At 45.3% G+C, this 19,831-nt stretch overlaps 1 protein-coding gene across 3 annotated transcripts in view; it reads left to right on the top strand.

The window, feature by feature from the left end:
* The window catches only part of CSNK1A1 (casein kinase 1 alpha 1), a 48,121-nt gene extending 45,341 nt beyond the window's left edge, over positions 1 to 2,780 (top strand). For all 3 annotated transcript variants that reach the window (XM_086711843.1, XM_025924302.2, XM_025924303.2), the window contains one exon: positions 238 to 2,780. In XM_086711843.1, the coding sequence (XP_086567969.1) occupies positions 238 to 245 (8 nt within the window). In that variant the 3' untranslated portion in view covers positions 246 to 2,780. The remainder of the gene's footprint in view (positions 1 to 237) is intronic.
* The last annotated feature ends 17,051 nt before the right edge of the window (positions 2,781 to 19,831 follow it).

Below are 19,831 nucleotides of genomic sequence, written 5' to 3'. Positions count from 1 at the left end.
TTCACTGTGTACCGCTCCTACGTAAAGGCACCTAGAACAGAAAAGTTTTTGTATGTAGTTTTAAGATGAGCTGTGATTTTCAAATAGATGAAAATATTCTGAGTCACCATTCTAATAAAGTAATTATTGGCCCAGTTCCACCCAATTTCCCAGTTTTGGGTGTGGTTTTTAAAAATCTTTTATAACTTGGAATTGTAACATTCTTTTTTTGTTTCGATTTTTTTTTTTTTTAAACAGGTTTCTAAGCATGAATCAAGGAACAGAAGAAGCAGAGCAGATGATCGGAGCAGCATTTGTTTCTCCCCAAATCTAGGAATTTTAGTTCATATGTACACTAGACAGTGGTTGTGAACAACCATTTACTTGGTGTAAAGAACTTAATTTCAGTATAAACTGGCTCTGGGCAGCATTGGTGATGCCGTGTCCTGAGTTGTAGCCGCTGTAATTGTGAATATTAACTGAGATAGTGAAACATGGTGTCCAGTTTTCTATTGCATTTTTTCAAGTGGAAAAGTTAACTCTAAATGGTTGACACACACAAATTGATGGAGAAATTGTGCATATGCCAATTTTTGTTAAAATCTTTTATTTTGAACTATACTGCTTTGAGATCTCATTTCAGAAGAACGGCATGAACAGTCTTCAGCCACAGTTGTGATGGTTGTAAATGCTCACAATTGTGCGTTCTTAGGGTTTATCCACCCCTGGGGTTTGCAAGTTGTTCACTTAAAACATTCTTAAAATGGTTGGCTTCTTGTTTGCAAGCCAGCTTGATACGGTAGCAACCAAAGATTCCAGTGTTTGAGCATTCGGAAGACTGCCTGCTTACCTGTGCTAGAAATAACAGCATCTAAAGTGAAGACTTAAGAAAAACTTAGTGACTACTAGATTATCCTTAGGACTCTGCATTAACTCTATAATGTTCTTGGTATTAAAAAAAAAAAAAAAAGCATATTTGTCACAGAAATTTAGTTAACATCTTACAACTGAACATGTATGTATGTTGCTTAGATAAATGTAATCACTGTAAACATCTATATGATCTGGGATTTTGTTTTTATTTTGAAATGGGAGCTTTTTTGTTTACAAGTTCATTAAAAACTAAAAACTGTTTCTGTAAGGAAATGAGATTTTTTTTAAACAACAAAAATGCCTTGCTGACTCACTATGAAATCAAAATCTCCCCAATTTTTTAATAGACTACTTCAAGCCATTTGTTACATACAGTTCCTTTGCGAATCATTTTAGATTTAGTGTTATAACTTTTCCTCAGATTTTTTTATTTAAAAAAAAAAAAAAATTTTTTTTTTTTTTTTTTTTTGGTCTGAAGGGGAAAGGCATTCTTTATTTTTCCTTTTATAATGACTTACAGGCACAGTACCTAGTGCCGCGGCAGCCGGGACTCCGTGTTCTAACTCCTGCGGCCTCGCACTAACCGCTGGACTGATTGTGCATAAGAATGAAAGCGTTAAAGGGTTTAACTACCATTTTGTAGCTTTTCTTTAAATTCCTGGTTAATTTGGCTTTGAGCAGATTGATTCTTAACTTTGGAGAGCATCCCGCCAGGTGGCCAGGTGAGGTTCCTATGATTCCTGACCCTCCCTAAGCCCCCATTCTTTCCCCTAAGTTCTCTGTGCGCTTCCTCTTAATCTTAAATGCGCTCTTCTCTTTCCTCTTTCTGACCCAATAGAAAGAAAAATTTATTGACAGTAATTCTTTAAATAGCGTAATTTATTCATTTATAGCATGTCAGGATTAATTAAAAGAACCTTTGTCTGAAAATGCTGCCAGGAGCCTGTTGTAAATGTAGGTATTTTGTAAAGTAACCTTGAAACTGTAAATTGACAGGTTTGTTCAGATTGTGTCAGGTTTAATTTGTTTTATTTTTTTTCTCTTTCTTTTTTAAATCTACTTTAGCAATAATTAATTCCATGATCACCACATTCTGCTATTACAGAATATATTAGCACCCTCCCACTGCAGAAATCTTAATGAGTGCGAACTTTTGGGGTAGGCAGCTTACTTGTTTCTTTTCTATCCACCCATGTGAGTTAAGGTATTTGTTTCTTGACTAATAAACCCTTTGATACTTTTAGCCAGAAATCAGTCTCATAAAGCTATTTTTGAGTATAGTTTGTGTAAAATAAAAATGTTTAGCTTTGGTAATAACTTTTCCGAGCTGAACTCCCTCTAGCAAGATATTTTTCAGTGCTTTTATTTACTATGCACTTAGACTATGCACTTTTTCTGAAATATTTTTGTAACACTTAACTTTTTTGTATTTTTGCCATTTGAAAAGGTTGTGGTGTAGTTGGTCTGTAATTAAGTTGCAGATTTCAAACTGCTGTTAGCTTTGTAAATCAAAATATAGGTGTTTCTGTCCTGGTATATCTTCATTCCATCTGCAGCTGGAGCTGGAATCCCATTGATCTTCTAGCTACCATTCATTTTCTTCACAGTTCACAAAAGAAGAATGTGAAATTCAGTGAATGCTGTTCCTAATCCTGTCGGGAGATGAATCTCATTTCACCAAAATTAAATTATGTTTTTCCACTAAAATGATGATACAAGTTGAAGACACATCACTCTGAAATTGGAAGACCTCACCACTTAAGGCTCCGCAGTGGCTTACTCAGCTGAACTCTAGGTTACTACTCTACTTTGTTCACCCATTGGGGGGTGCAGTTTTTTTTTAAATGTCGGGAGATGGCCATTCTAACTACTGTTGAATGTCTGTTTTGGGAAGGTATAACAAGAAAATAAAAAAGAATATATATGAAGGGAGAGACTGGTTATCTCCTCCCATACGGTTGTGCTCATGCTCCTATGGCCTACAAATGGAATTTGGGAGGTTTGCGTTTTCTATTATTTTCCATCAACAAATAGCAAGAGATTTTCCTATTTCTATTAGTGCTTGCAGTGCTATTAAAATGTTTCAAGCGGAGAATACTGTAATGGCTGTAAACTGAATTCCATTATAATAAACATAGCAATCAAGATTTTAGAAACCAAGCCAGTAAGCTAGTTCTCCCTACCATTTGCTGAAATACAGAGAATGGGTTCTTCTGACTTGAGTAGAATGAACTGTAGGACTTCTAAGAAGGGTGCCCCTGGACTTTCTTCATCTCAGCTTCCGAAAATTCAGTGGTCTGACCAGGGCTCTTCTTGAGCCAGATGGATATGTAGCCATGTTTTACGTTTTCTTGTTAGTTTTTCAACGGACAAGCATGTGATCAAAATGTGAGTGGCTCTCTACGAGGTATATAGCAAAGCGTCATGAACAAAAATTTATCTCAGATCTGCCGTCCCCTTTAAAGTGAGACCTTGTGAGGCTGTACCTTGACAGGGTTGTTTTCGTGCTCTTCTCATCTTTTAAAATGGCCAGAGATGGTGATGAATCAAGAGTAAGTTGATCTCATCGGTCTTTGAATCATCAAACAGTACCTTGTTGAAGTAAAATGACTTGATTTCTGAAATGACTTAGACCCGTTATGAGGACATAATGCAAAAGTAGTGAAAATGTTGAACAATAGGAGAGCTGTCAGACTAGCCGTCCACGGCCGCGGTCACGTTGTTGGTCAGATGGCATTGTGTCTGTTGCTTGAGGCTGTGGACCCACGGTGACTAGAAGTCCACAATGAGAAGGAAGATTCTCCTCCTCCTTGTGAGTTGGGAGAGCCCTCCTGGGACTTCACACTTCATTCTGTTGTTTGGTCTCTGCTATTTGTCAGCCTGGCACGGTGACTTGGTTCATTCTGCCTCTGCCTGTACCAGATCAGATCCCTTAAAGAAGTGTTTTTGGGGAACTGCTACCATTGGCTACTGTGTACACCCGTCTGGATCAAAATCGCGAAGAAATGTTTGTAATGGCGATTTGAAGTGCTGGGGCAGTGTTGAGTTCATTGGTGTCCGTACCACCGTAGACCTGAGCCACAGCACCTGACTCTCTAAAGAACTTGACACCCTAAATAACTCCCTAAATGGGAAGAACAGTAAAGTGGAGGTGGAGAGAGTGTTGAAGTGGCCAGTAGATTAGATCAGTGTCCTTCATAGTGAGGAGGCCAAGCAGGACATGTAGGGGTTGTAGTGACTCATCTTGTGTTTAAATTCAGGATTTCTTATTCTACTTGGCCATTTGTCACTCCAGCCATGTTTGTTTTTATAGGTGAATATTTGGATACAGAAGGGTTTGGCATTGTAGCGCACATTCCAAGTCGATTTTAGACTGTCCGGGACTATGCAAGCTACAGGGAATTCAGAAGTGACCAAGACCATCCCCCCCCCCCCCCCCCGCCCCCAGCCTTGTTTTAAATGTTTATTTATTTTAGGGAGAGAGAGACCGGGCAAGCAGGGGAGGGGCAGAGACAGGGGGAGACACAGAATCTGAAACACGCTCCAGGCTCCAAGTTGTCCGTGTGGAGCCTGATGTGGGGCTCAAACTCTGGACAGTGAGAACATGACCTGAACCGAAGTCAGACGCTTAACCGACTGAGCTACGACTGAGCTACCCCGGTGCCCCAAGACCATCCCTTTTTAACAGCTCAGTATAAGAGAAGAAATAGCAATTTTGTATCACTGTAACCATTGCTAAAGAGTAAGCATTTGGGTGTTATGAGAGCACCTAATAGAGACATCGAACTGTCTTAGGGTTTTAAGGCGTTTAGCAAAGAAATGTAGACAAATGGAGCAGCACATGAAAAATCTGAAATAAAGATGGGACTAATTATGGAAGGTAGTAAGTAGCTGCAGGACCATTAAAGGTACGGATAAAATTCAGGTGCCCTTTGGAAGGATCACAAAGTATGGGCGGCCCATTGAAGCTGTTGTAGGGAGACCAGGGCCATTCCAAGAAAGCAAAAAAGTGTGGAAAACTTGTGACTGAGGCTCCCAACTGAAGAGACCTTTACAGTTCTACATTTTAGCATAGACCCAAAAGCTGTGGAAAGGATTAGATCATCCAGTGGCAGTGGGAAAAGGACTGTGGAATCTGCAGAGTATGCCCTATTTGTCAAAATCCTGAAAAATACTGAAGCATCTTATTTACTGAAGGAGACATTTTAGAGGAATTTATGGTTCAGGTCCAAATCTCAGTCTTCCAGCATGGTATCTTATTTGGAAGAAGTGGGGAGAGATTCCATATTAGGATGAAATTTGACAGCTGTATGAAACTACTTTCATTTATTAACCCTCAAAAATCCCTTGGCCTATAGCAAAATTTAGGTGTTTATATATACATTTCTTTGATGCCATTAAAGATGTTCATACAGGGCCCCCTGGTCGGGTCAGGTCAGTTGGTAGAACATGAAGCTCTTGATCTTGGGGTTGTGAAGTTAAGTCCCATGCTGGACATAAAACTTGTTTTTGTTTTTTGATGTTTATTTTTGAGAAAGAGCACCAGCAGGGCAAGTGCAGAGAGGGGGACAGGATCTGAAGTGGCCTGTCTGCTGACAACAGAGGGCCCGAAGCAGGCTCGAACTCACAAACTGTGAGTTAATTGACCTGAAGTCAGATGCTCAACCTACTGAGCCACCCACGTGCCCCCCCCCCCGCCCCTTGCATAGTTTACTTCTTTAAAAAATCTGTTACATAGACTGTTTTAGCTTTATTCTTAAGATAAAAAATTTATCCCCCTTTTCATCGATGACACAGTGACTTGTGCACGTTTATCTACTAAATCTCCTAGTTCAAACTTTAACAAGGCCAGAGCTAGGTCATCTCTGAACTGAGCCGATACCTGTGGAAATAACGTCCTTCAGTCTGCGAGGTGCTTCTTACGCTTTGTTCTTTTGATATTTAAGGAGTGTCTGGCGGGCTGAGTCAGTGGAACATGTCAGTCTTGATCTCAGGGTCATGAGTTGGAGTCCCACATCAGGCATAGAGTTAGTTCACCTTAAATTACAGGAATGGTACAATGATCCTTATGCTCAGGAGATTCAACAGTTGTTTACATTTTGCCCGTTCAATCTGTTTGCACATCTATTTATCTTTTCATCTTTATTTTTGAGAGAGCGAGCAAGCATGAGCGGGGGAGGGGCAGAGAACCCAATGCGGGACTCAAATCCACAAACTGCAAGATCATGACCTGAGTTGAAGTCAGACGCTCAACTGACTGAGCCACCCAGGTGCCCCTGCACATCGCTCTTTAAACATACACTTTTTAACCATTTGAGAGTAGGTTACGGAAGTATTTTAATTTTTCTGAGAACAAAGATAAACTATTAATCATGGTACAGTTAATCAAAATCAGAACATTTTAAGATTGACCCAGTTTTCTAGTCCAATTCCGTCTGTAGTCCCAGTGTCTTTCATAACCCTTCTTTCAAATTGTCCAGGACAATTTGTGTTGTCCAACAAAAGAGCCATTTACTGTACTTATGTTTTTAAGTTTGGAACAGTTCCTCACCCTTCTTCCTCTTTCATGACCTTAATGTTGTGTGTGTGTTTGTGTGCGCTTATGTGCATGTGTATGGCTTCATTTTCCAGCTGTGTTCGCTGAGGGTCTGGAACTCATGCTACTAAGGTAGTGAGCACACCGGGCGCCCAGGTCTTGATTTCTAAATACTAAGGAACCACGGCTTCTTGGAGAAGTGTCTGACTTCAGGGCTGGGGGTAGAGAAAATAAATACAAGGTGAACCTGGAATATTCTTGTGCCAGAAAGGAAATCACAAAAAAATGATGAGTACGTGTCAGGACACTGGAGCCACTTGAAAGGTTCTTATTGGCCAAAAGTGTATCAGTTATATGAAAATGCTGATGACAATGTAACTTAAATACCCATGGTTTCCATATTTGTATAAAAGGAGGAGAAAGGAAAGCTCTTAAAAGAATGCTGATAAGAGTAATGTTGCATTTGAAAAGTCAACATTTTACTAAAGGGAGCAAGTGCAAGTTTGATAAGCGCGAACATTTACGTTGTCAAAAGTATTACTTACCAAGTAGAAATACGCGTTACTTGCCAAGGAGCATTCTAAAAAATACCTGGCCCGGATCCTCCATTGGAAAGGTGGTGCGATCATCTCTATTTTAAAGACAAATTCTAGGTTTCATAGCGTATCTTGCAGAATTAGAATTTGAATCCATCTAGAACTTAACAGCTGTCCAACAGACATCATGTCAGTCCTTAATCATGACAGTTACTGTTGTTCCTGATAGAAAAGAATTTAGAAAGGTGGGACTACCCAAGATGTGACAGCTGTTAGGTTTTATAAAGCCAAGACCTAAACCTGGTTTCCTTTAGTTTTTATATGGTTAGACCTGGTGCCCTTTTAAAATTTTATCACCATTTGAAACCCAGAGGTTAGTAATATTAACCATTTATTGAATGCTGTATGCCAGGCACCTTTCTTTTTTTTTTTTTTTTTATTTAATTTTTTTTTTTTCAAACGTTTTTATTTATTTTTGGGACAGAGAGAGACAGAGCATCAGGCACCTTTCTGATACTAATTTGCCTGATTGTCACAGCTTCCCATGAGGTAAGTCCTGTCTCCTGTTTACTTTTGGAGATCCTGAGGCACAGGGCTGCAGGAGGTACTTTATGTTCTCGTAGTTTCTCAGGAACTTCGCTTTCCTCCTTTAATTTCCATAGTCAATGTATCTTTTTTTTTTTAATGTTTGTTTATTTTTGAGAGAAAAAGACCGTGCAAGTGGAGTAGGGGCAGAGAGAGAGGGGGGGAGACACAGAATCCGAAGCAGGCTCCAGGCTCCAAGCCGTCAGCACAGAGCGCGACACGGAGCACAATCTCATGAGCCACAAGATCGTGACCTGAGCCGAAGTTGGACACTTAACCAACTGAGCCACCCAGGTGCCCCTAGTCTATGTATCTTTAAATGCATATTGAATAGGATGGCAGTCTAAGAGTTTCAAAGTGCAAAACAATGCCATAAAAGGTTCCTCATAAACACAGCTCAATTTTGGCTGTTCGTATACTTGAGTCCCGCATTTAGGACCAAATTCTACATCTTGGTGTTTCTGTTTTTGTTTTTAGTCTCTTGGAAGATGATTGAAATGAAGCCCCAAAAGGGCCTCCTGGGTGGCTCAACACGGGTGGCTCAGTCGGTTGAGCGTCCGACTTCGGCTCAGGTCATGATCTCATGGTCTGTGAGTTCGAGCCCTGCGTCGGGCTCTGTGCTGACAGCTCAGAGCCTGGAGCCTGCTTCAGATTCTGTGTCTCCCTCTCTCTGCGCCTCCCCACTCATGCTCTGTCTCTCTGCCAAAAATAAAACATTGAAAAAATTAAAAAAAAGAAATGAAGCCCCAAAAGACGTACAGATGTATTGAAATTACCACAACCAAGACTAGAACTCACACCAAGACATTCTTTTCCTAGTGTTACTTGCTGTTAAGCCAGAGGAATTCTTCTATATAATGCATTTATCAGCCAACTTTTACCCGGTTACCACCAAGTACCCATCTGTGTGCTAATAAAAGAAAATGTCAGCCAATTTTGCTATTAACCAGTCTTACTAGAAATTGAAATCAGTTTTTTGAAATCAGAATGATGAAGTACTAGTGTTGTAAGATAAGTTATTCATACCTAATCCAAGAATGGGATGCATTGATAAAATCGCATTCTGTTCGATGGTTGGTCAAGGTATTTTTCCTTGGGGGGAATGTTTCATTTACGGTTTTGGAGCATATTCATGTGGCCAGGTTTGTGTAGGTTATTCTAATATGCTAGTACATTCACTGAAGGGGTTTTCTTCCCCCCGCCCTGTACTGTAGTACCAAGCCCGAGAGTGACATTTATATAAGGAGTATAATGTGTTAGGTAGAAAAAAATGTAGTCCATTCTCAACATGACCATATTAAGGCTGCAATGTTACTGATTCAGGGAAGTAAATAGTTTGAATAACCATTGGAAACAATTTCTGGGGGGTGTCAGGCAGCACACTTTGGTTTTCTGCCAGTGGACAGTTAACACAAATCGTGGCGATAGTGTTGCATTAGATATTTAGGTTTGGAAAAGGGGAGGTGGGTATTTTTAGAAGCTGCTCTCAACAGTTGCTAAGTAAATATTTTTTATTAATTGCAAAGCTGGTTTGCACTGTGGTAACATTGCAACTCCATTAAGAGTATAACGTTTTAGTCTAGATTTAGAAACACAGTAAAACTAATTAGCCTCTAGATTGTGTGTGTGTGTGAGAAAAAGGGCGAATAAAGACACCAAAATTATGAAAATGTTCTTGACCGCCCTAACCCCTGCAAAATGAAGAATGTGTAAGTTACTGCTTCTCTGCCTTGAATTTCGTATGACAAGCATGCATGATTTTTTTTAAGCCTGTGTACAAAAAGTGCAAGTTCAGTAGTTAGAACAGATTATAGTTAAGTCGATTAGTAGCTAAAGAGCATTTACTGAGTCTCTTAAGTGCTAGGCCCTGTGCTACTCCCTGGGAATTCAGGAGTGACCGTAGGAGACTATGCAATGTGGAATGTTACCAGAATGGGTGCAATACTAGTGAAGCAGACAGAGGTCAGAGGAGATAATCTCTGAATTGCCTATTGAAGGAAGAGTAAGATTTCACCGAGCAGAGGAGACTCCTCACCTTGATGCTAATCCCGGCAGAATGGTAGCAGATCACACCCATGTGAAGAATTTAATCGGGCAGAATACCCACTCCTTCAGCTTAGAGCCAGATGAGTGCTTCAGGCAGTGAATGCTGGAGGTTCACACCTCTTATAATGAGATTATGTGAGTAATATGTAAGCCATACGGAAGTTTTTACAAAAAGCTGAAGTAATTTGGAAGTAAAGACAGTTTAGTTGGAATACAAGCCCTAGGATTTCAGTCTAGGAAGAGATCTGAGAACGGTCATGAGATAAAATGACAAGTGGTGGGGGCGGGGGGGGGGGGGGGGAGGATGGTAAGGTGTGACAAAATCCAAGCAGCAAGCCTAAACTAATGAAGCGTATTGGACCTTTGGTGGGGCTGGGTGGTGGCAGAGGTGCTTTTCAGAGCAGACAGCAGAATGTCCTCATCTCGCACCAATTCCAACCCTTTCTAGCATGTCCACAGATTGCTAACAGTTGCATCAATAACCTCATAAATTAGGTACGGTAGTTAGGAGTCCTTGGATTCTATTACATATATCAAGGCAAGTCTTTTGTTGGTTTTAAGGCTGATGATGTGCCCCTATGGGAGAAATGTGTTCAATGTCTTTTTAAATGGCTCTTGTCAATCTTCATTCTATCTTTAGATAAAAATATCCGAATAATTGAACATCAGGAAGGACAATATCATACATTAATTTTACTCCGGGTGTGTATTGTCACCCAGGAGACTATTAAGCCTCATTGGGGGTTTTTGCTGCTTGCAGAATCTGGAGGTGCCCAATGCTCTGCTTTTTTGTCTTTGAATTCTGTATATGGCACATTAGCAGGCTAAGATGGATAAGCACGAGAACAGCATTACGTGAAAGTAAACAATAAGATCATTGAAACTTGAAGCTGTGGTCTCCCTTTGGAATAATAGCCTGCTCAAGGTCACAGAGCTGATGAGCGGCAGATCTAGGAAAGAATCCAGCTGGAGCCCTTTGCCACTAAACTGCTACTCTAGGCACAGGGCAATGATTCTAAGTACAGTTCCAGCACCAATAGCCTGGGAACTTGTTAGAGATACAAACTCACGCCCTGCTCCAGACCTACTGAATTGAACTCAGGATGGAGCCCAGCAATCTGTGTGTTAGCACCCCTCAAATACTGCTCATGCTCGCTAAAGTTTGAGCAACACTGGCAAAAGAGAATGAGGCCAAAAGTAGTTGGTAAGTAGAAATTAGCTATAGTGGGAAACGGGGAAAACCTTGCATCTGGGGCTTTCCTCCCACACCCACACCATTCCCATCACCACCACCCCCATTGGTTTTTTAGCATATAGTGGTTCCAGATTGCAAAACTCCTGTTTCTTTGTCCTAGTTTGTAATCCTTGGAACTTGAGTTAAAATTAAATGATTGACATATAGTCCCTTTAAGTTGCAGACTTTTGTTTTTTATTTTTTTAAAGCTTATTTATTTAGTTTGACAGAGACGGGGTGAGTAGGGGAGGGGCATAGAGAATCCCAAGGACACTGTCAGCACAGACGCCCATGCGGGGCTCAAAGTCATGAAATAGATCGTGACCTGAGCCGAAACCAAGAGTCTGACGCTTAACCGACTGAAGCCACCCAGGCACCCCTAAGTTGCTAGCTCTAAAAAAAATGTAAATTTAGGTGGGGAAACCCGATTTGTACATCTTAACAGGACTCCGTTTTCAATCAAAACCACTTTTCTAGGAGCCCTGTGAAACCCCACATTTTGAATAACTAATGCTTAGGGTCAGACGTGCCCCCAAGCCAGAGATGTAGATTTGGAAGCTGTCACCATAGGAGTGATAGTTGAAATCCCAGGACGAGGGGAGTTTTTCCAGACTGCATTTCCAGCTGGATGTGAAGAAGGTTGAACACAGAACCCCGGGACATACAAGGGCAAAGCAAAATGAACCAGCGAAGAAGATTGGGAATTGTCACAAAGGACGTCCGGGAACTCAGCAGTGCCATATGGAGAGGTCGAGAAGGAAGCTGAGTGGTTGATGAGTCAAGACGCTTCATGCTAGTTGCTGCAATGGCCAAACTTGAGACTAATGGCTTTATGCAACATGTATTTCTCCCTAGTGTGAGGGATTAGCCTTCCACCTCGGCCTTCCAGGCTGATGCTGCAGGGAAATGTATCAGCAATGAACTGCCTGAGCGGGACAAACATGTATCCCTTTTTTTTTTTTTTTTTTTTGAATAAACCGTCGGCCAGAACCAGTCAGGCCCATTCTATCTGCAAAGGAGGCTCACCGACGTGGGAGAGAGGATAGCTATTTAGGTACCTAGTTTTCTTGGTCACGGCCTGTTGGCAAGTGCTGCTGTACAGGAAGCTGGATGTCAGAAAACTGCCCCTGGCTGTTTGTACCCTCACGTATCCAGGCTAGGTTTTCCAGGAAGGCAAAGCCTGGAGCCAGTAAACTCCCATGGCCCTCTGGCACAGTCTCCTGGCCTCTCTTCCAGGGCTTGTCACATAGGAAAACAAGCCACGCAGTCGCTGTTGCTAGGAAACCCGTAAACACGGCAAGAAATAATCTGCCTATCTGCCGAGGCCTTAGCGTTGCCACTCGCCTGTCGATGCCCCACAGCTGCTTGACCTTCGAGGGGGGCTATATCTGTGTGTTGGCATAGGAATAAGGAAGAGAAGAGTGTGTGTCTCTCCTGCTGGGAGCAGAGTTTCTTTACAAGCAGAAGGCATAATTATTTTTGTCCTTTGTACACGGGAGCCTAACACAGGAAGGTGACCGGTTAAACTGCCATTAGAATCCGAATCCAGGATAGCGTTCGCTTTCTTTCAGCAGTGGTTCGCGTGCTGTTGATTCATCGGACGTCTGTTGCCAGGGCCACGTCTATCTTGAACCTATGCAAATAAATAAATAAAATAATAAATACGTTTTGGGGTCTATGTGCTGATTTTACACGTATTTTTTAAGTAAGCTTTACGCCCAGCCTGGGGCTTGAGCCCCACACCTAGACATCAAGAGTCACCTGCTCCACCAAAGGAGCCAGCCGGGTGCCCTGTCTACCTGCTGATTTTGGATTCAAAATGTGTGTTTGTTTGTTTGTTTACAGGGGGTGGGGGGCAGAGGGAGAGAGAAAGCGAGTCTTAAGCAGGCTGCACGCCCAGTGCGGACTCGATCCCATGACTGAGAGAACATGAGTCAGACGCTCAACAGACTGAGGCACCCAGGCGCCCCTAGATTCAGAGCTTTTAAATGGCTCCTCCATCAAATGTTACTGCCCCCTAAAGAGATCAGCAAAAGCTCACCAGTTTCAGCTTTTTGAAAACAGAATTGTAATTCTCTCCTTACCGCTTCAGATCCTCTGTCCCTGCCCCCCCCCCCCGCCCCTCTCCTGCTCACTCTCTCTCTCTCAAACATAAAAATAAACATTAAAAAAAAACAACAACGTGCTTTCAAAAGGTCAGTGTTGCAGGTCTACCTAAATCTGACCATTTTAATTCTTCTTCTTCCTCCGTGCTGACCCTTCAAAAAGACTGAAGCGGAAGGACTTTCTTACACTTCCTTAGTGCCTAAGAACCTGCCATCCCTTCTGCTTCCTAAAAACCCATGGAAGCTGACTTGAACACGTATTTGAATCTGCTTACTAGCTGGCTCTAGAGCCCACGCTTGAGGTGGCTAGTTACGCTGGTTATGCTGTGTACCCCGGGATTTGAGATCCATGCGTTACAACGGCCACCCAAGTATCAGAGTTGACTCACCATGTCTCCCAATGAATCTATTTTGCTTCCCCAAACCTGCTTGTCCTCCTATAGTTGATTCTCTCTTGGGGAATGGAAGGCAACTGTAAGCAGAACACCTGAGAGCCTCCTTGGCTCTCTTATCAAGCCCAATTACTCACTGTCCTCACTGGTTTTGCCTACACTGGGCCTTTGTCACCTCTTATCCGAACTCCTGCCTTACACTCTGCTCTAGTCTCCTTGCCTTGGGTCTAACCTCTCCAATCCATTCTCCACATCATTCTTCCTGAATGTGCCACACCCTTTTCCCCCTCCTTTCAAGACGCTGACCGAGCTCCAGGATCTGTCTCCTGCTTCCCAACCTAACCCAGCTAATCTCTTGACTTCGATCCCGGCCCCAATCTCCTTCCCAACCCTCTACCCTCCAGATATGAACGCATTTCCCAGGACACATTATCCCATCGTGTTTCCATGTACTTTCCCTGTGCTTACAGGTGACTTCCACTTTCCCCTCCAGTCTGCCCGCTAATTCAATTCGAGTACTTCTAAAATTTTTTTTTTTCAACGTTTATTTATTTTTGGGACAGAGAGAGACAGAGCATGAACGGGCGAGGGGCAGAGAGAGAGGGAGACACAGAATCGGAAACAGGCTCCAGGCTCTGAGCCATCAGCCCAGAGCCCGACGCGGGGCTCGAACTCACGGACCGCGAGATCGTGACCTGGTTGAAGTCGGACGCTTAACCGACTGCGCCACCCAGGCGCCCCTCAATTCGAGTACTTCTAGAAAGTTTCACCAATTCCAGCAGAAAGGTTGACCATTCCCTCCTCGGTGCCCTCACTGCAGCACTTTCCTGTGTTTGCTGTTGTATTTCTGCAATTATTCAGACACACATTTCCCCTTTTTCTTTCTTTCTTTTCTTTCTTTCTTTCTTTCTTTCTTTCTTTCTTTCTTTCTTTCTTCTTTTCTTTCTTCTTTCTTTCCTTTTCTTCCTTCCTTCCTTCCTTCCTTCCTTCCTTCCTTCCTTCCTTCCTTCCTCTTTCTGCCTATGTGTATTTATTTTGGGGAGAGAGGCAGAGAGAGAAGGAGACACAGAATCCCAAGCAGACTTCCTGCTGTCAGCACAGAGCCCAATGTGGAGCTCAAACTCACAAACTGAGATCATGACCTGAGCTGAAACCAAAAGTCTGAGCCACCCAGGTGCCCCACTTTCTTTCCTTTTCTTTTCTTTTCTTTTCTTTTCTTTTCTTTTCTTTTCTTTTCTTTTCTTTTCTTTTCTTTCCTTTCCTTTCCTTTCCTTTCCTTTCCTTTTCTTTTTCTTTTCTTTTCTTTCTTTCTTTTTTTTTTTTTTTTTAAGTAATCTGTATGCCCAGCCTGGGGCTTAAACTCACAGCCCCCTGTAGGTAAGTTTCTTGTGAAAAGTGGAGTGTGGATGGTCACCTTGGCTGTCACTGCTGATTTAGACTTTTATCTTCACACTCTTTTGCTCCCATGTCTGCTAAAAGACGTTTGAAAAGCGGGGCACCACCCTCAGGTATATATCAATGTATACTTTTAAGCGCACATCAATTTTTTCCCCCTTTTTTTCCCCTATAACCTTAAGTAGTTGCAAAGGGTATGCTTGGAAGGTGTTGGCAGGGTGCAGCACATTGGCTCCTCTTTTCTGAACACCATTAGAATCCAGTTTTGAAATTTTGATCTTCACCTATATCCCCAAAGGCGGTCAATAAAAGGCATCTACAGCCTGGCCTCTTTCCAAGCAGCTCTGTTGGGTTGGGGCACTTGTTGAGGAACTACAGACGCACCTTTTGGGGGCAGCCCTGCCCACCTTCATCCTCTGAAAAAAGTTCACGGACACGTTCCGGCCAGAACGTTTACATCATTCTTTTCTCTCCCTCCAACTCCTCTTTTTCCATTTCACCTTCATCACAGAACTTTATCATACACGCTCTTCATTTTTATGCCCTACTGTCTTTTCATGGTCGCCCTATTGCGCTTTTTTTGAAACAAAAATATGCACTTAAATTCCAATTTTGATGTCTTTTAAGTAAGCTCTAAGCCCCACATGGGGCTCAAACTCACGACCCCGAGATCAAGAGCTGTAAGTTGCACTGACGGAGGCCCACCAGGTGCCTCCTCTAATTTTATTTTATTTTATTTAAAAAAAAATTTTTTTTTTAACATTTATTTATTTTTGAGACAGAGAGCATGAACAGGGCAGGGTCAGAGGAAGAGGGAGACATAGAATCTGAAACAGGCTCCAGGCTCTGAGCTGTCAGCACAGAGCCCGACGTGGGGCCCGAACCCACGGACTGCGAGATCATGACCTGAGCCAAAGTCGGACGCTTAACCGACTGAGCCACCCAGGCGCCCCTCCAATTTTAATTTGCAATTTCTTGTGACTATAAACCTTGACGTGTCATTTCCTCTGGCTAGAGATGCCATTGCGGTTATGATAACTTCCTTGATCAGAGCCACCCACGTGCATTAGAAATTTGGGTAGTGATTTGAATATGGAGCGTTGAATTTTGTTTAATGAGATGGATTTTTTACAATGCATACTCGCATATATATACATTGATCAACGCTATTTGTTCCCGGGCTGAGATAGGCGTCGCCACCAGCCCTGCCCCCTGCTTTTCATTTTCATCCACGTCTGAGTTTTGAAGCCTTTTGCTCACACAATTATATGGGACTGGAAGGGGTTTGGTTATTACAGTACCACTCGCTTCTTTGAATTCTTTCCAAGATACATGCCAAGAATTACTCGGGGAGCTTTTGTAAAAAATTAACGAACAGGGGCACCTGGGTGGCGCAGTCGGTTAAGCGTCCGACTTCAGCCAGGTCACGATCTCGCGGTCCGTGAGTTCGAGCCCCGCGTCAGGCTCTGGGCTGATGGCTCAGAGCCTGGAGCCTGTTTCCGATTCTATGTCTCCCTCTCTCTCTGCCCCTCCCCCGTTCATGCTCTGTCTCTCTCTGTCCCAAAAATAAATAAACGTTGAAAAAAAAAATTAAAAAAAAAAAAATTAACGAACAATTCCATTAGACCTTCCTTCAGTGCTGTGCCATGGAAGCCTCTCTTTGCTAAGGCTGTTTCCCTGAAGGCGCTTCCAGAACGAGGTAGAGCGGTTTACAGTATGACCCCTGGTTGGAGGCCCATGAGAACAGAAGCCGACTTCTGCAGGCTCCGAGGCCCTCAGGAAGCCTCCAGTCATTCTCTGCCAGCTTGGGCCTATCCCTTTCCCTCTCCGGGTTGGAATCTCTGGATCTGGTGCCGGCTGGAGAGTCTCTCGAGCTGAAAATCGGGATTGTTCTCTGCCTCCCACTCCGTCAACTCCTCTCCTTGAGCTGTCTGTCTCCGCAGGACAAAGACTCACCCTGTGTCATCAGCCAATCAATCCAATGATCTAAAATGATGTTTTTGGGCCATTTACAATCAGCTCTTATACAACGTAGGGAACGAGCAGGCTCTGCCCAGTTCACTAAACCACTCTAGAAAATTGTGTGCCACTGGCCCCAACTCGCCTCCGTTAGCATTTTAGTTCAGGGCATCAACTTTGCTTTCGGACCTGGGCCTGCTTGGATCCTTGCCTCTTTCTGACCACATTAATTATCTCAGGTTTCACCAGGACCCTCTCCTCGGCTTGCTCCCGTTTCTAACGAGGATGGACTCGCCACCTCAGGGCCGTGTAGATCGGTGACTTCTTGCATCGTTAGCCTTCCTCTGAAACGGAAACAGAATCCTCTCTGCTCCTGGAAGGCAGCTTGATGCCTTGGAAATAGCACGGAAGCTGGTGGCAACAGACGCCAAGTTCACTAGGCTTCGCTCTGTCACCGACAGCGAGCCAGGTTAGCTCTGTTCTCTACCAGGGACACGCAGTCCTGCATCTAAATGACTGGATACGAATGTTTTCTCGGTCGTGTCCTCCTACCCAGGATCACGGGGAATTCAATAGAAGCTTTCTGTCTAGATAGTGCCAAACATACAGTCAGCTGTTGACGAACCCGTTAGTGGCCATTGTGAATATCCGAGAGGAAGCTATTCCCCAGAATCCGGGCCTGTCTCGGGAGGAAATCTTTCTTGTGATCTCAGGGCACATGGTGGATCCGGGAGATTCCGACGGAGGAAGACAGAACGCTAGGCGGTGAGCAGATCTGGAGGTCTGAAGCGTTGTCTCCTTAAGCGCCCCCCATCCCCGTCCAGGCAGGAAGAGCCAGGGCCTTCCTGGGGCCCGGGCGGGCAGGGGGAGGGGGCGGAAGGGCCGTTCTGCCAGCTCGCAGCCACCCAGCTGCTTTCCACAGCTCTTCTCAAGGCGAGTGGGGCACCGCCCAGGCTGTGGGTGAGTCATGGTAGCTGCCTGTCTGGGCAGGAGTTGGCCCTACCTGCCTCGAGGACGGAGTGCTGGAGCACCTGGAAGGGCCAGCCCTGTGGCGGCCGCCGGGAGGAGCCGGCTCCCCCAGCCCCGAGCTGGACAAGAGGAAAGGCTCCCGGGGGAGCAAGGAAAGAGCCTGCACCAGGCAGCCGCGGCCCACAGCCGGGAGGAGGCCCAGGCCACGCCGGCAGATAGCCATGGTCCTCGGGGAGGCCGGGTGGGGGACAGGAGTCTCAGAGGATCTGGGTGTGGCTTCCGGGCCGCTCACCAGCTCTGTGACTCCAGGCCAATGACTCCCCTCAACTCCAGAGGAGGCGAGGGTGCCCGCCCCGCGGGGCTTTCGGGAAACCTCAATGTTTCCTAAAACAAAGGTCCATATGAAGGACTCAGAGCAGAGGCCTAGCTGACGGAGGTGAGGGCACCTTAGGAGGTGAGGGCACTCTAGCCAGAGCCAAAAGGAGGGTCTGGGGCTAGAAAGTGAGGTCCTTCTGAGGACTGAGGTGGCTGCTGAGTAGTCAGTGCGGGCAGGAGAAGGGAGCGGCAAGGGGGGAGGTGCCTCGACTGTGGGGTCACGAAGACCAGATTATGGAGGCAGGCTTTGGCTCCATAAGTCACGGGGAGCCTGTGACTGTGTCTGCGGGAGGAGGGGTGACTTCAGGTCTCTGGAATGCAGAGCTATACCCAGCGAAAGGCCTGGCACGTTTCCTCGGTGAGGTGACATAGGCAACGAGGACAAGGCAAAACGTCAGCCTCCCTGGGACACACTTGTGCTTCACCCTGAGAGAATTCAGGAGCCAGGGAGTGACCCGAGGCAGAGCTCTAGGAGCCCCCTGATCTGAGCTCCTCGAGGCCCAGGCCCCCGTGTAGAGAGAAGTCAGGGTGCAGCACTCGCTCTGGCTCCCGTTGTAGAATGAAAGAAAAATCAGGAGGTCAGTCGTTGGAACGTGTGACTCTTGATCTTCGGGGTGTGGGTTGGAGCCCCAGCTTGAGTGTAGAGATTACTTAAATATAAAATTTAAAAATTTTTTTTTCAATGTTTTTTATTTATTTTTGGGACAGAGAGAGACAGAGCATGCACGGGGGAGGGGCAGAGAGAGAGGGAGACACAGAATCGGAAACAAGCTCCAGGCTCTGAGCCATCAGCCCAGAGCCCGACGCGGGGCTCGAACTCACGGACCGCGAGATCGTGACCTGGCTGAAGTCGGACGCTTAACCGACTGCGCCACCCAGGCGCCCCTAAAATTTTAAACGAAAACCATGAGCCCCTGGGCCAGCCCTTTATTTCACAGGGAGGAGAAGAGCCCAGAGCTGGAGTTCCATGTGCACAAGCCACACGGCAGGTGGTGAGAGAGCAGGCCTACGGATGTGGGGCTCCTCCTTTCACTCCGTCCCTTCCCCTGAAGAAAGGGCCTTGTGGCAGGGAGGGACACCTCGGTCGTGCCCCAACAGGGCCCTGTGCACCTCCCCCAGGCCCAAGATGTGGGCTCTCACGTCAGGGAGAGGAGATGAGGTCAGCAGTTCTGGGGGCGCGAGAGGAGGCACCGCCCTGCCTGGGATGATCCCGTCTCTGCCTCACCTCTCCCTGGCTCCGGGCAGGAGTTTCTAATGAACCGGGCTGGGCAGGCTTCGCCTCCTTGGAAAGCCTCCAGAGGCATTGCAAGGAAGCAGTCCCTGTCTGCAGCTGCATTCTCCAAAGGCCCTGCGCGCCCTGTCCAGAGGGGCTCGGGGCTGCGCCTCCCCCTCTCCCAGGGCACCGGGCCCCTTCCCCTTCTCTCCAGCGCAGAGGTGCTCGGGTGGGAGAGCAGAGGCGCAGTGCCCTGAGTGAGCTACGGGACTTGCTGAGTCATCCTTCACAAATATGCAGCCAGGTCCCAAACTCCTCCTCTTGTCCAGTAACGCCCAGGTCTGAACAAGTTCTGACTCTCATTCCCTCCCCCCCCCCCATCACCTCCCAGACTGCAGTTCTGTGACTCTCCCTTAATCGCCCCTTCCGGCCAACCTGACCCCTCACTGCTTCCCTCTTGCCAAACGTGACCACCCACCGGTCTCAGGACATTTGCACTTGGGGCCGTCCCCCAGAGTCTTCCTGATCTGTGCTGAAATGTCCCCCTCTCAGGGAGGGCTTCCTGGATCCCCCTGTTTGAAGATGCCACCTGCCCTTCAGTCCTCACCTCTTTCCCTGTTTTATTTTTCTCCAA

The sequence above is a fragment of the Puma concolor genome, chromosome A1 (genome assembly GCF_028749965.1).
Source record: "Puma concolor isolate L17-30 chromosome A1, mPumCon1.1.hap2, whole genome shotgun sequence".
NCBI classification, from domain to species: domain Eukaryota; kingdom Metazoa; phylum Chordata; class Mammalia; order Carnivora; family Felidae; genus Puma; species Puma concolor.
This window is presented reverse-complemented; position numbering and strand designations above follow the sequence as displayed.